General features: G+C 38.9%; 1 protein-coding gene across 1 annotated transcript in view; it reads right to left on the minus strand.

Moving 5' to 3' along the window:
• The window catches only part of cdh2 (cadherin 2), a 134,463-nt gene that overhangs the window by 12,510 nt on the left and 105,838 nt on the right, over positions 1-16,115 (minus strand). The window contains 5 exon segments of the mRNA NM_001127418.1: positions 8,782-8,919; positions 12,189-12,361; positions 13,052-13,196; positions 13,576-13,731; positions 14,109-14,249. Of these exon segments, the coding sequence (NP_001120890.1) occupies positions 8,782-8,919; positions 12,189-12,361; positions 13,052-13,196; positions 13,576-13,731; positions 14,109-14,249 (753 nt within the window).

Below are 16,115 nucleotides of genomic sequence, written 5' to 3' on the forward strand. Positions count from 1 at the left end.
CCTTGGAGTTTCATGACCTGTATAAAAGCATTCAGCTTTTGGCTTAGTGCTTTTATAAGGTAACAAAACTCCTCAGTGACAAATAATATCCTTATATTTTACAACAGGGGGTACATACATGGTGCCAGACTTAGTCTCAGTGCCAGGTAAGTAAATGGATCCCTTCTGAAAACTTTAAGGTGTTCTTCCATTTCAATCTAGACTATCCTGTATTTCCTGCATATGAATCGCCTCAGGATAATAACATCATAGCATAATAAAAGGGATTTATACTGTATTGTGCTTCACATACAAAACCATATGACTTATGAAATAAAAAAAAATATAGATTTGTTGTTTCCTATTAAATGACACTACTTTACAGTTTTAATTCCTCATAACAGTGGATTTTCTAATGCTCAAGTGTCGGTTGCACATTCAGTAGGATATTAACATGCAGGGGATGCACTGCTAGGCAGTGATTATGTGCCATAAAACACAATAAAACATGAGGTGACAAAACCTTTCAAATAGCTATTGGAAAAAGTCACCAATTCAGCACACTCTTGCACAAGAAAGATTGAGAAGGCAAGTGGAAACAATAAGAGACTTGTAGAACTGTTACAATGGAAACATTTTATAATTGACAGTAAAGTATATGGGTATAGTACACAATATATAGATAGGTTAATAGGATTCTGTGCATCTATGTTTGTCAATGAGATTGAGGGAAAATAAATTGAAAGCTCTAGTGGGCCAGGCACTGATATGAATGATGTCCAATCTTAGCACCCAATCTTCTATAAATAAAGGATAACAGTAATTTGCTTTGGGAAGAAAATACTGCATATTAGCAAGTAAGCATGAAAGGGCACACAAGGCCCTGGTTTACAAAGGGTTACCTGGGCCCTACCTGAAATAGAATGGTTTCTTCTTAAACTGATATTTTGGCATACCTTACATATTAGTAATGTGCAGTCGCCCACAAAAAAACATTCTAATCACGTTCAAGCATGAAATAATGAACAGATGGTAATACCTACATAATAAACATATAGCAACATAAAAAGAAACAACCAAATATATGGGCCATGCAGTTCCCGACTGGAATCATAATGTTTCCTAGACCACCAGAAGTCTGCTTTAAAGCTCATGATGGGGGGGGGGGGGGTTATAGATTTACTACTATAGTTGATAAATTGCTCAGTGCAGTTGCCCATAGCAACCTATCAGACATTTGCTTTAATTTCCTAACTTGTAATAAATGGATTAAAACTAATTGCTGATTGATTGCTCTGGGCAATTTAGCAACTACCAGTTAACCAGGCTCTGGGTGTGTATTAAGCACAGCTATATCAAGCAGGGAAACAGCATCAGTCATGGGGTACCAAAAATGTTGTGAGTGCTTAGGCAGAGTGTTTCCTACACACTCCTAGAGGGTATGAACCACCGTTGTCTGCTGCCTAAGCCCTGGATATTTATTTCAAAACATGTTTAAATCTCACGTTGCCAGCCAATACCATACTGCTTGCAATAGTTAAGTGTTTTACTGTAAGAGCTTTTGATCTGACAAGTATAAATGTCTGTGCCTAAGCCTACTACATTACCACACTGCAAGATATGACATTATTACAAAACCGAATGGCCTTTAATTAAATGTTAAGAGTTTAAAATAAAATATCTTACACAAATTTAAATGATAAATACATTTTTTTGCATGTAATAGCCTTTATAGCTGAAGCAGCACCCTTAGGTGCCTCAACCTTTCCATTAATTCATCAAAGCTGACCTGCACCCAGGCTGACAGAGCAGTTTGGACAAGATTATTGTTGCAATGGTCCATGAAAACAGACTACTATGCACATGAGACTGTTGCCAATATGGCTAGGATTAAAGGGCTGGTAAGATACGATACAAAAATGAATGCAATTAAATAAAATGTACCATTCCCTTGCACTTAATAATGTACACAGAGTTTGCTCCTGAATCACTTGGGCTGTTGTGTGTGCCAAGGCAGCAGGTTTTCTGCTCACTAGGTGGGGGAAACCATTAGAATGATTCTGTTTGGGAGGACTCAACTTGTTTTTATGCCTTAGGCATGGACACAACTAGGGGTGTGGACAAGAATACAGTTCTGTAGGGCCCACTTTGCATTATAGATAAACTATAAAGAATATAACTGTTTCAGTATTTCATTTTTGATAACCAGGCAATCAAGTACATTTATGGTTCTCTACACAGACATACATGATAAAAACCTTTTTTACAAAACAAAATACTGCCACTGGTGCCAAGAAACCATTTATTTGATCATATACCAATAAATAAATGTATTTAAAGTGTTTTTACATTTTTTACTTGGCCTTTACAGGCATTCATCTGTAGACTGAGAATCAGCCCCTATGCTAGCATCAGCCTTCTCCCTCTGCAGGCACAGAGTGAAAAACACACAAGTATGGATTCATCTGTGTATCTGCTGATGTAGTACCTTAAAGGACATGTCAACACCAAAAATAATTTTTTGCCTATTATTCTTATTAACATTTATTTATAAAGCACCAACATATTCCGCAGCGCTGTACAATAGGTGGGTTTCATACATTGGACATACAGAGTAACATATAAAGCAACCAATAACCGATACAAGAGGTGAAGAGAGCCCTGCCCAAAAGAGCTTACAATCTACAAGGAGAAAGGGTTGAGACACAAGGGGGCACATTTACTTACTCACGAACGGGCCGAATGCGTCCGATTGCGTTTTTTTCGTAATGATCGGTATTTGGCGATTTTTAGGAAAATTGTCGCAACTTTTTCGTAGCCATTCCGAATGTTGCGCAAAATGTTGCGATTTTTTCGTAGCGTTACTACTTGCGCGACTTTTTCGCAGCTTTCGTGCCGAGTACGAAAGATTCGGATTCATTCAAGCTTCAGTATGGTGACTTTCCTTGGGCCAGGTTGGAGCTGCAGAGTGCCATTGAGCCCTATGGGAGGCTTTCCTTGGGCCAGGTTGGAGCTGCAGAGTGCCATTGAGCCCTATGGGAGACTTTCCTTGGGCCAGGTTGGAGCTGCAGAGTGCCATTGAGCCCTATGGGAGGCTTTCCTTGGGCCAGGTTGGAGCTGCAGAGTGCCATTGAGCCCTATGGGAGACTTTCCTTGGGCCAGGTTGGAGCTGCAGAGTGCCATTGAGCCCTATGGGAGGCTTTCCTTGGGCCAGGTTGGAGCTGCAGAGTGCCATTGAGCCCTATGAGAGACTTTCCTTGGGCCAGGTTGGAGCTGCAGAGTGCCATTGAGCCCTATGGGAGACTTTCCTTGGGCCAGGTTGGAGCTGCAGAGTGCCATTGAGCCCTATGGGAGACTTTCCTTGGGCCAGGTTGGAGCTGCAGAGTGGCATTGAGCCCTATGGGAGACTTTCCTTGGGCCGGGTTGGAGCTGCAGAGTGCCATTGAGCCCTATGGGAGACTTTCCTTGGGCCAGGTTGGAGCTGCAGAGTGCCATTGAGCCCTATGGGAGGCTTTCCTTGGGCCAGGTTGGAGCTGCAGAGTGCCATTGAGCCCTATGGGAGACTTTCCTTGGGCCAGGTTGGAGCTGCAGAGTGCCATTGAGCCCTATGGGAGGCTTTCCTTGGGCCAGGTTGGAGCTGCAGAGTGCCATTGAGCCCTATGGGAGACTTTCTTGGGCCAGGTTGGAGCTGCAGGGTGCCATTGAGCCCTATGGGAGACTTTCCTTGGGCCAGGTTGGAGCTGCAGAGTGCCATTGAGCCCTATGGGAGACTTTCCTTGGGCCAGGTTGGAGCTGCAGAGTGCCATTGAGCCCTATGGGAGGCTTTCCTTGGGCCAGGTTGGAGCTGCAGAGTGCCATTGAGCCCTATGAGAGACTTTCCTTGGGCCAGGTTGGAGCTGCAGAGTGCCATTGAGCCCTATGGGAGACTTTCCTTGGGCCAGGTTGGAGCTGCAGAGTGCCATTGAGCCCTATGGGAGACTTTCCTTGGGCCAGGTTGGAGCTGCAGAGTGGCATTGAGCCCTATGGGAGACTTTCCTTGGGGCGGGTTGGAGCTGCAGAGTGCCATTGAGCCCTATGGGAGACTTTCCTTGGGCCAGGTTGGAGCTGCAGAGTGCCATTGAGCCCTATGGGAGGCTTTCCTTGGGCCAGGTTGGAGCTGCAGAGTGCCATTGAGCCCTATGGGAGACTTTCCTTGGGTCGGGTTGGAGCTGCAGAGTGCCATTGAGCCCTATGGGAGACTTTCCTTGGGCCGGGTTGGAGCTGCAGAGTGCCATTGAGCCCTATGGGAGACCTTGGAAGTTGGAGCCAGGTTGGAGCTGCAGGGTGCCATTGAGTCCTATGGGAGACTTTCCTTGGGCCAGGTTGGAGCTGCAGGGTGCCATTGAGTCCTATGGGAGGCTTCCAAAATCATGCTAAGTCTGAAAGTTTCGCCCGCCGCTTACGAGCGCTCAATACGAAAAAGTCGCGACAAGATACGAGCGAATCGTAATGGCTACGGAAAACTCGCGTTTTTCGCGCAAATCGTATTGGTAACGAAAAAGTCGCGACAATTTCCGAAAAGTCGTAAAGGCGACGAAAAAATCGCAAAAAATACGAAAAAGTCGCAAAATGTTCGTTTTCCAATCGGAATTTTTCCAATTCGGATTCGGATTCGTGGGTTAGTAAATGTGCCCCAAGGTGTAATAAAAAATATAATTCCAGGCAATGTTAATTTAATGAACATTTTAGTGCAAAAATCTTTGTAAATGTAATTGTTATTGAAAGCAGCATTTGCTGAACTGGTTGTTACTTTATAAACAATGATGCAAATGCCAAGCTCCTCCAGGAAGACAGGTCTGTCAGTCTGCTCATTTGTGTTACATTGTTTTCATGCCAGAGCCACCAGGGCAGAGAATAGGACAGGCAAACACTACTTCTTATAGCAATTATATATACAAATAAGTCAAAAACCTTAACACATTTGTAATGAATTTATAGTGCAAAGTTGCGTAGAATTATGTTTTCTTTAATTAGCCAAAAAAAATATTATTTTTGGGTTGACTTGTCCTTTAATGCATTCTGTCAACATGCACTCACTCTCCATTGTGTCCACATAGAGAATTCCCACTGGTGGTTAAGTTCATAACTGACCCTTTAAGTGGTTTTAAAAACATAAACATGAAGTTAAAAACCCCAATATTTAATATCTATGCTAGGCTTAAAGTCTCATAACATAAGAGGTCTGACACTAACCAAATAAACTTGGCACTTGTGTTTGACACAACATATGAAGTAGATATGCTTTTTTCATTCATGTATTTAGAAACCCAGTATGCCTATGGCATAACATAAGGGCTGTGACACAATTCTGAAACCAGTAAAATGAGAGCTGCTGTGGTATGGTGTGAAACCCAAGCTTGCTGGATTTATAAAGAACGAACATCTACCCCTTTTTCATAAAAAAAAGCTGAAAAAAGCACCCACACCTGGCAAGTATTCAACAAACAGTATTTTTTGCTTTTCTGTAGTTGGCAATTTACCTAGGGGGCATAATGATTTACTGCCATGTGACCTGAAGAAAAATGAAAACCCACCACTGCTATGTATTTTAATGTCTATTTAATGGACTAGTAAATGAAAACCACTGTTTTTATTGCACTATGACTGTATTTAGATAAATGCCCTCGCTTAAAATTCTAGACACACACAAATGAAGGTAAGTAGAAGAGGGCAGAGGAATGGGGTGGTGCCTTCAAGGAGAAAGAAGACATAATTGAGAAGAAATTATTGTTTGAAAACACACACACAAATAAGAGCGGCACATGTTGAGTCTGTCAGACCTAGATAAAACAGATGTCGTTCATTATAGATTTAAGCCTTTATGCCACATAATATACAGTGCTGTGCTGAAATATTAATATTATTTGAATAACTTATATATTTATATTCTGCACTCTTACTTGTTACCCTGGAAACAGGCAATTAAGCCAAACCTTGCCAGCACGGGAGAGCTCTTAGGCCATGTAAAAGAATTAGAAATACAAAAGGAGATTTCTGTCTAGACGGAAATTTCTAAGAAACAAGGTGTTCAAGTGCTTTAATGTCAGTGGGAATAAGTTTGCACTCTCCATGGTACAGGTGCTCTTCAGAAATGCTCTGGGTTGTGGCATATGTTTTGGCTATTATTGTTTAGAACCATAAGGACCCTAAGCAGGTTTGTCAGTAGACTTTTTGGCAGTTTGGTGGTTAAAATAAGGTGAACCTTAAAGGCCACTTTCGGGTGAATGAAAATGTGATAGAGCGGCAAACATGTCCAGAGAATGAAGGACGGAGGAGGCAGACTCCTGTTTGTCTCCTTCTCTTTACCTGCCTCAAAGATCAGACAGATTAGATGTGGTTTATTGATTGAGGGTTTTTTCTTTTATTAAAGACATAAAAGCGAGCCTCACATGGCTGCTCAAAGTCTATTTCAGCCTCAAACACATTACTCAGAGCTATACTTAATATGGGCGAATGAGGCCAATATGACAGGTATTTTGCAAACAATAGGAAAGAAAAGCATAGGTTGTATTCTAATTCAGTTCTGTCAGTTCACAGGAACCCAAATAATGGATTTGCTATTGTATGCATTTGAACTGATAATGTCACACTTTCTTGAAGAACTCGTAAATCCTCATACAGCTCTATCATATTAAATATTATATTCTAGGACTGTAACGAATACACAATAAAATGATGTACATAAAAGTAACATCAAGAAGTTGCAGATCTGTACTTCTTGGTCAGACACACGTGAAGCCCTTGCAATACAACACTCTTGTTCTGATGTTATATAGTCAAGCACAAACTTTAAACATAAAAATATAGCCCTCAATCTGCAGATATAGCATGTTGGTCTTGGGTGATCCTACTGCTTCCATATTACACTAATATACTACTTCCTGAATATATTTTGTTATATAGGCTGGTAAAACTATTAACTGACTATTAAGGAAGGGTGTGGATGAAGTGGATCTGGTGCCATAGAGGACTTCTGACCATGTATACTTCTTGGATTATTTATAGCCAGAAAACAGCCCCCACTCAGTAGACTAGACAGTATCCCACTCTTTTGGCATGCACCTTTCTGCACAGGTCTTTCCAACTGTGTATTTAGAGAAAGAATACAAAATATGCAAACCCCTGGGTGAATAATAGCACGGCAATGGCACTCATATTTCATATTTTTTTAATGCTGCTGAATGAAGGCTCAAGTGGAGTGGAACATGCTGACTAAGATCCAATAAATAATTCTGCAGTTTTTCAAATCCTCGGCAATGAATATTGCAAAACCCTTTTCAATATAAAAAAATACACTTACACACAATGTACAGGTGGCAAGTGCATTCTCCCTACAATGGATACATGAGCATAAACCCCATTGTTTTGAAAATAAAAGAGATTTACTTGGCCCTACACAGTAGGCCTGGTGGCAGAAATATCTGTATACACCAACCTGACTGCCTTTACTTGGGACTATTTTGTCTTTGGCTACACCAGCCTTCCTCCTGCCTACTTTCTTTCCACGCATTCCCCTGTCCACTTCTGTCTATACCACCTTCTCCTTTACTTTTGCTATTTGTTTCTGAACAATTGCTTTCAGTGCCTTCGAAGTCCAAATGTATATCCAAAGAATGCCGTATCCAATACAGAAATACAGGCAGATACATTTGACAACACGCTGCAGATAGCTGGAAACATTAGACAGCTAGATAGCAGGATCTGTGTTTATTTTAGACACATACTTTTTAATGAGGCAGAACATTCCTTTTGCCTGTATCTATTCTATTGAAAGCAACAACAACAATTTCTTCTCTAGACTAGACTATAAACTGTACAACTTTTATGTTATTTCCTCATGCATTTAACCATTTCTTGCTCTTATTGGTATGCAAAGGCAGAGATTGCTGTAGCTTGGTTAATAGTGTGAACCCCACCTAGTAGCTATTTAAAAAAACTCCTTTTGGTACAAACCATGCCCTAACTGCCCCAGGTATTAGCTTTGGTTTGGAAGTAAACATTATCTTCCTGTTATACACAAACTAATTTGTATCCCCCAAAAGTCCCTTTGATATTAATATTGAGATAATAAACAGGTAATGGGGGTCATTTATAAAGTTCGCACAGTATATTTTTGCACTGCTGTGTCTGCCTTTTTTTGTGAATCGCAGTAGATTGAGAACTGCACAAAAAATGTAGTGAGATTTTGGTGAGCAAGCGTTTGTGCGTGTTTATTGTGCACGAATATAGTGCCGATTTTTCTTTTCAAATATATATTTGCAATTTCCAAGATCAGTTTAGTAAATTTTTTTTCCACCATCAAAGTTGTGGCATAACTCGCAGAGTGTGTGCATAATTATTCACAGTTTGCAGATATGCCATATTTTAAGGACATTCGTACCGCAAATACAATTTCACAATTATGTCTTCTCCAGCTTTATAAATATAAACACGGACAAGGGCAAATATGTTCACTGTGCAAAATATTCTGTGTTGCACAAATTTTATAAATAACCCAAATTACGTTTTATAACTGCTTTAATTATCTTTTATTCAGAGCCATTGTAAGCTTATTACCTTTTATATCCACATATTTTTGGGCTGGGTAATATCAAAGTTATGATCTCACAAAAAATGTATTCATTTAATGGGCATGATTCGGTCTTGGCAAAACCAAATCTGACCCCAAGGCCTCCAGCTGGCTGACCCAGTACTAGACATATCTAAACACAGAAGCACCTGACTCACATGTGAAATTCAGTTATACCTGTTAGCTATACTTACAGTCATTGCTGTGAACTCCGGAGGATTGTCATTGACATCTGTCACGGCAATGACAGCAGTTGCAGTGTTTGAGAGACCATATGTTGGGTTTCCTTCCATGTCTGTGGCTTGAATTATTAATGTGTATCGCTGCACTTTCTAGAAGACAAAATCGCATGAATATCAGTTTAAGCACTTTGACAGTATTTCAGTGAAGTATTTTGTTTTCGCAAAGCTCTGTACCAATGCAAAGTTCATTTATGGGGTAAAGGGAACTTTGCTGCAATGGATACAATCAACTTTAATATTCCATCACTCATTTGATCATTACGAGTGTAGGTTTGTTCTTGAAACAATTAAGAAAAAAGCAATACATATAAATAAAACCAAACCATCGGCTGCCTTACTGTTGTGATCCAGGTATATAACATTACTTCCATTATTGGATATTAACAAGCAAAGGCCTGCAAGTTATTGATGTGCTTACTCAATATAATTGTGACATAAAGCAGTCCATATCTAGTAAAGTGTATTACTTCAAAATTACTTGCTTTATAAATGTAAGAGAAGTTTATATTCCAGATATTTGAGGAATTATGTTTTCAGTCATACCAAAACACAACAAAAGCAAAATGAATGTCAGTGGGCAATGGAAAATCTTTTAATGGAAGGAGTCCCTGTAATGCAACAGTCTGTAACAATGCAATGAGGCCCAAAGTCAAGCGGCCACGGTTAAATGCTGTATCTCATGGCAGGACATTGACTGCATTCACTGTGACAATTTCACATGGAGCAGCCTGATAAATAGGCAAGTGATGTAAACAGAACTCATCATCCTAAAATATTCCAGGACTTGGGCCCATATTTCTTAGCTTGGCCACTGGGAATATATATTAAACATCATCATTTAGGCTGACATAATCACTGCAACATGATATATAATGCTAATTATGATTACTGAAGGAAAGCAGCAGTTTGCATATTAAATTATTGCAATGAATTAGATTACTACATAATGAGAGTTTTAACTAAAACTGAGCTAATCAAATCAACAAATAAAGTACAGTCAAAGGGTTTAAAAAAACAAACAAACGCAATTTACCTGCATTTGGAGAAGGGGAACAAGTATTTAGGAATAACAATCAGTTACCATCTTGGTAACAATAATCAGTACCATGGCACTGCTACAAAGGCCAGTGAAAATAATGGGCTGCACAAATAGGGGAAACAGACATAAATGCCCATGGATAAATCACATATTAAATATAGAGTGTAATCTTTGGCACCTATCTAACAAAAAAAACTAATAGGAAGAGGAAAAAAGTTTTAACAAACCACCAAAGATATGTCTTTGGAGAACTAGCTGGGCTCAGTTGACAGTGGAAAAGGGAGGAATCATCACCAGCACAGGAAAGTGATGGGATGTGATAAATCAGAATATGGCTTTAAACCCAGGCTAGGTTGCAAGAAGACCCAATCAACCAAATCAATTTTTTCTCTCATTGTTCTACCTACAGCTGGCTGAAAAAAGCCAACTGTGTGACTTATAGCTCCCCATTTACAAGGGAGTATTTCTAGGTTTTTAGATCACAGAAAGAAATTATTTTATGTTGGTTTTGGCTGATTCTCACAGTATGGTAAATCAGCCATTTGTTAGTCAAGATATTTAGATGACTGATTAAATTAGAGCTAATGAACAAGAGAAACATTCCTGTGCCAGAAATATGGCATCCCATGACACTTTAGCTAGATAGAACAGAGGGAAAATAGTTATGCCATTCATTATAGCCACCAGTCTACCTTTGGCCTTGTGCTTTAAGGTAAAAACCCACGGAGCGAGTTAATCGCCTGTGATAGATCTCTATTATCGTGGGCAACTAACTGCTCTGAAAAGACTTTCCACCGGCAACAATAGAAGTCACTGGTGGAAAGCCCTTCACATCGCTTCAGTAATACGAAGTAGCGCAAAGTTACCTCCTGCAATCTTGCCACCCATGACTCCAATTGTTGTGGGTGGAAAGCCTTTTGGAGCGGTTCGTCAACGTGATAGTAGAGATATATCGCAGGGGACTGAACTATTCCATGGGTTCTTACCCTTACATGGTTTTTAACTGCTTTAACACTTTAAATATCCTTTTATTTTGCAATAGAGGGTGCAGTATTCTCTATATAACCATTGTTTGTAGAGTGTAAAGTAATTATGCATACTTATAGTAAACATGCATTATACATTTTTAGTCATGGTGCTGAAAATGTAAGGTGTATTGTAATAACATTATTGGACATATTTATAATAGTGTGCAAGCCAATATCACCAGTGAGTTGCCCATAGCAACCAATAAGCAATTTTCAAAGGTCACGTACAAGTTAGAAAACAAAAGCAAATGTCTGACTGGTTGCTATGGACATCACCAACAATGTTGGCTTACATACTATAATAAATATGCCCATACATGTACGTGCACTGAGTATTTTAATATCCTATCTGTACCCTTTCATTAAATGCACATCAAATAAATAGAAGACTACAATGAAAAATGAAAAAAAAATACAATCCTTGGATGCTGGAGGTAGGGTCTTGAGAATGACTTGTTCATTAAAAGCAATAAGGGAAAAAAATCTATATGAGAAATACTAATTTAAAAGTAGTCATCTTGGGAAAATGTGATGCCTAAAATAGATGCAGATCTAGACACAGAACAAGGGGAAAGTGATGTTTCAACTTGATGAGGTTATTATTGCAAGGCACTTTGTACTGTCTCTTCAAGAATCAGCCAGGCATTGTATATTAAGAGTCAGTTGGCAGAAGTACACAGAGTGTATTTGGGTAGCTCTTGCACCTAGACACCAGAAATGTTTCACAAGCATGCAGTGGAATGCAATTAAAGAAAATACATTTGTTTTTTAAATAACCCTTAGCATCGGCATGCACTGTGGGATCTATCTGTGGTGACACTGCAGCAATATTAGTTTGCTGGACTGTGTGTGATATTTTGCATAATTAAATAAGTTTTGCATCCTACAGCAACCAACCCAAATGTCCTAATAGTTCCAACCCAGTCCAAACTACATCTGTGGTTTCAAGCAACAGCTACTGTTTAGGCTATTATGATTGGGTAATATAGCTTCCCAGACAGTCAAAATTGTTCTTTTTTTAACAATGTTTTTGAACTTGGAGTGAAGAAACACGGAGCTCCTTAGTAGTAGCTATTTGTCATGGCTACTAAATGCCAGATAATATCCTGCCATAGACAATACTGAGAATTGCCCCTGCTAAAACACACAGAGAGACAATTATCAGTAAATTATAAGCACTGTCTGTTTTCATAGCCGTAACAAGTAGCTGCTACTAATAGCTCTGTCTTCACCCTAATACCAGTTTTTACTGTGTTTGATCATTTTGTATTTGAGAAAAGAAAAACAATTACCTCTCTGTCAAGTCCTGCGGCCAAGGTGATAATATCACCGGTTTCATTGTTAATTGTAAACATGTTGGGGGAAGAGCTGGCTGGGGTCTGGGACAGGATTTTATATCGCAACATGCCATTTGGTTGTTTGGGATCATCACCATCAATAGCTGTGACAGTCATCACATAGGTTCCTGGAAAAATTACAAATAAATATGAGTGAAGCCAAAAATTCAGTTGTATTGCAATCACAAGTGTACCAGTAACATGTCATGCAGCCTATCAAGATATTTGCTTCTGTTTGGTCAAATGTTCCCATAAACAGAGAACTGATCCAAAGGGAACAGATTTTTGCAGGGATGGAACTGCTTTACACATGGAAACATGAATACCATGAGGCTTGGGTAGGGTATTCGCAGTCTGCACAGGATAAGTCAACAGCTAATCACAGTCCTTAATTCTGCAACCATAAGAACATATCTCCTTCTTCTGTGGCCCCAACATTATGTATGTGGATATGGCTCAAAAGGTTGGAAAATGTATTTCCTAGAATATGCATTTATTGTAAAGACTTCAGCTTATTCATCAATTACACTTCAGGGAATCACTTAAGTATTAGTAAAATTCTGGCATTCTTGTAGAATTTGCATTTTTCAACTAATTTAATGCTCACTGTGCCTTCGCTCTTCAAATATTTAGCTCACTTGTTCTGCAATATGAAACATTGTTTTCGGCATCAGCCGAGGCTTGCTAAGTTAATTATTCAAGCCTTCAGCGCATATACATTTTATTACATTATTGCTGTTAGAATACAAGCTACAAACACAATCATTTGGAGGATAAAAAAAAGAAGATATTTAGGGAAAAAAGTAGAAAAATGGTACCTGGCTTTGATCCTTCAGGAATTGTGCCATTCCAGATCTGGTGTAGGAATTCGGGCCTGTTGTCATTCATATCTATTACATTGATCACAATGTCTATTGGATTTTCCACCTGATTTCCATTTACGTCTACTGCATGTGCCCTCAGCTGTAAAAGCAATTTTCAGATGGCAGTTTTCAAAGAAATATGAGGTAGCAGATCAGTTTGTACTATGTGTACTGCTCAGTCATAAGTGATACACACTGCTGTATCCAGTCCCTGATGAGTTATATAGAAATACCAATGAGCTGGCTGTCAATTCAACCACAGTAGTTACAGCAATGTATAACAGATCTTCTGGGCATTGCCTTCATTCTGATGCTGGTGTACTACCACAATGTCATTTTATGGTCTATGTGAACAATCAATATATTTGCTACCAAGCATAAACGTCCTTTGTCAGTACTATTATAGAATAATGTAATAACACTACGGAACAATCCAAAACCTACTATGACACCTTACAGATAACAATGCTAAAACTTACATGAAAAGTAGCAATCTGCTCCCGATCCAAAGGCTTTGTCACAGACAGCTGCCCTGAGATTGGATTAATAATGTAGACACCGATTGGAGGTTGATCAGCTCCCGGACCAGTAACACTGTACCGTAGGGAAAGGCTTTTATCGCGGTCAGACCTAATCTATATGACAAGTAGAAAACAGTTTAAACCAACTGGAAATCTTACAGCAAGACAGGATGAGAAACAATGAATGCAATTTATAACATCCACAGAAAGAATTGTGTGATATGCAGTCATAATAGGAAAACTTAAATGCTTTGGGTAGTAAACCCAGCAGCAATTCAGGTTCCAGCTGACCGGACACTGTAACTGGATAATACATAGGGCAGCAATAGCAGGACATTTGATTCATCCTTTTGGTAAAAATTATTTGCAAAGCCACTATTTGATATAAAAATAACAGCGGAAATCTGTATGCTTGGAACTGTAATATAAATCAACTCTGGCGCAAAGCAGAAATAACATTTAGTTCTTCTGCATTCATTTTTCATACTTACTCGTACTAATTCCTGAGGAAATGTTCCCCTTGCGTTTTCTGGTACATTAATTGGTGGAATAACCCAATCCCTCTTCTGCCTCTGCAATCCATTGTGCTTACGCTGTGTTGAAAACTTAATTTCTCTGACTTTGTGAAAGCCCTTTAAAATACAAAGTGAACAACAATTTGTTAGAGTTGGTTTCTTCGTCTACATATGAGAAGAAACATTGCTTTCTTAATAATTAAACACCACTTATATATAGACAAAGGCCTATTGCAATGTGTTCTGACATCAGTCACCAGCAATATGCCAGTCTCTGAACCATGTGGGTACACTTTATAAATGGAGAAACTGCTGATGTGCCACAATATAAAGTAAAGAGTGATATTCAATGTATCTCTGTGTTATCTTTATTTTCCCTTTGGCATTTAAAATACAACTTGAATTCTAAGCTCAGTGGACCCAGCAACAAGCCAGTGGTAGAATGACAGACTGCAATGGGAGAGGATCACAAGGAGAATAAAATTGTTTTATTGGTAAGTTGATGTGAATGATAAACCTGTTCTACCACACTCCTGCTATATAGGTTAAAAGCATAATAACCTGTTTATAATAAATGTAAAATTTAAGGTGAATTTTAGGAATAGGCGAAAAGGCATCTTGCTGAAGAACCCCTAATTAGGGGGTTAATGCTAGTCCTACGTGCCCATATTTTATGACATCATAAATGCTCTAATCATGCCACTGGTTAACCAGTTTTTCAACTTATTTAAACAATCAAAGCTGATTATCCAAAATGTATAAGCCAGGTTCATGTTTATAGTGTCATTGCACAAAATCACAGGCTGCACATTGGCTCATAGGTTCATTGGTCATTAGCACTATTTGGCCACCATTGGTCCTTTACAATCCTTTGTACAGGTTTAAAATAGGGATTTCTAGATATGATCTCTACTCACAACTGGCGACAAACCAACATTTTTTAGAATTTTCTTATTAGAATAGCTAATGATTACTATGGGATTTATTTTCTTTGATACATCTAGCACTGTTCGCTTTCTACCTTTTAGTTGTTTACAATATTAAAGAGGTAGGACATTCTTTGTTTTAATATCTTTTAAACATTCTCTTGCCTAGAAGGAATGTCACGGTTTTATTTTTTGCTATAAATGGTTCTGGATGGATCTCAAAGTTTGAGCCAAACTCTTGCTGAATGAAATACTTCTGTGCTCAGAAACTGCTCACCAACCAACAAAATCATGAGAAAATGTATAAAGACGGTGCTGAATCAGTAGACACTGATGGATCTGTGTTTATTATACTATAATTCGTTCTACTACAAGTCAGTGACCTAGAAGGCTTTATGAGATCTTACATGAGCAGTAGAAATGTTCCAGAGCACATAAGCTCCCCTGGTCCAAAGCACTCATAAGCTTAGATTATGCAGGCAATTGTGTAGGCACTTTGAAGTGATCCACGTTATTACCATCCCATGGAATTGTTTTTGGAAATAGGTACATAAAAAAATAAGGCACTATCAAAAGGCGCCTTGGTCCATTCTTGGCTATTGCGCAATCTTTTTGAAATTACTGTAACATGGACTTTATCAGTCAAAGCTGAAACGCGAAAGCACAACTCTAAAACTACACTTTGAACAAAAATCCTTTTTAATGAATGTTTCCTCTTTTATAGAGCATAGAAATATTTTGCCTTTGCCTTTATATGCAAAGGATACGATATGAAAAGGATAGGAATTTTAGTCAAGTCATACAGTCTCTTTGAATGCGTTTGCTTCTTTTCTGTATCTCAAACATCGTGAAATAGATTTTCACCCCAGTAGCAATAATGCCTTGGCCCATTTCAATTTGTAAACTTTAAGATTATAACAGCATTAGAAAAACCCTCTGATAGATGTACCGACCACAATTAATACTCCAGTGCATTTATTACTTGTAAGGCTTCATGCTTGCTGGTGAATAGCTGAACAGAAAGACAGTTTCTCAATATTAGATTCCACATTCCATG

This window comes from Xenopus tropicalis, chromosome 6 (genome assembly GCF_000004195.4).
Source record: "Xenopus tropicalis strain Nigerian chromosome 6, UCB_Xtro_10.0, whole genome shotgun sequence".
In the NCBI taxonomy this organism is placed as follows: Eukaryota; Metazoa; Chordata; class Amphibia; order Anura; family Pipidae; genus Xenopus; species Xenopus tropicalis.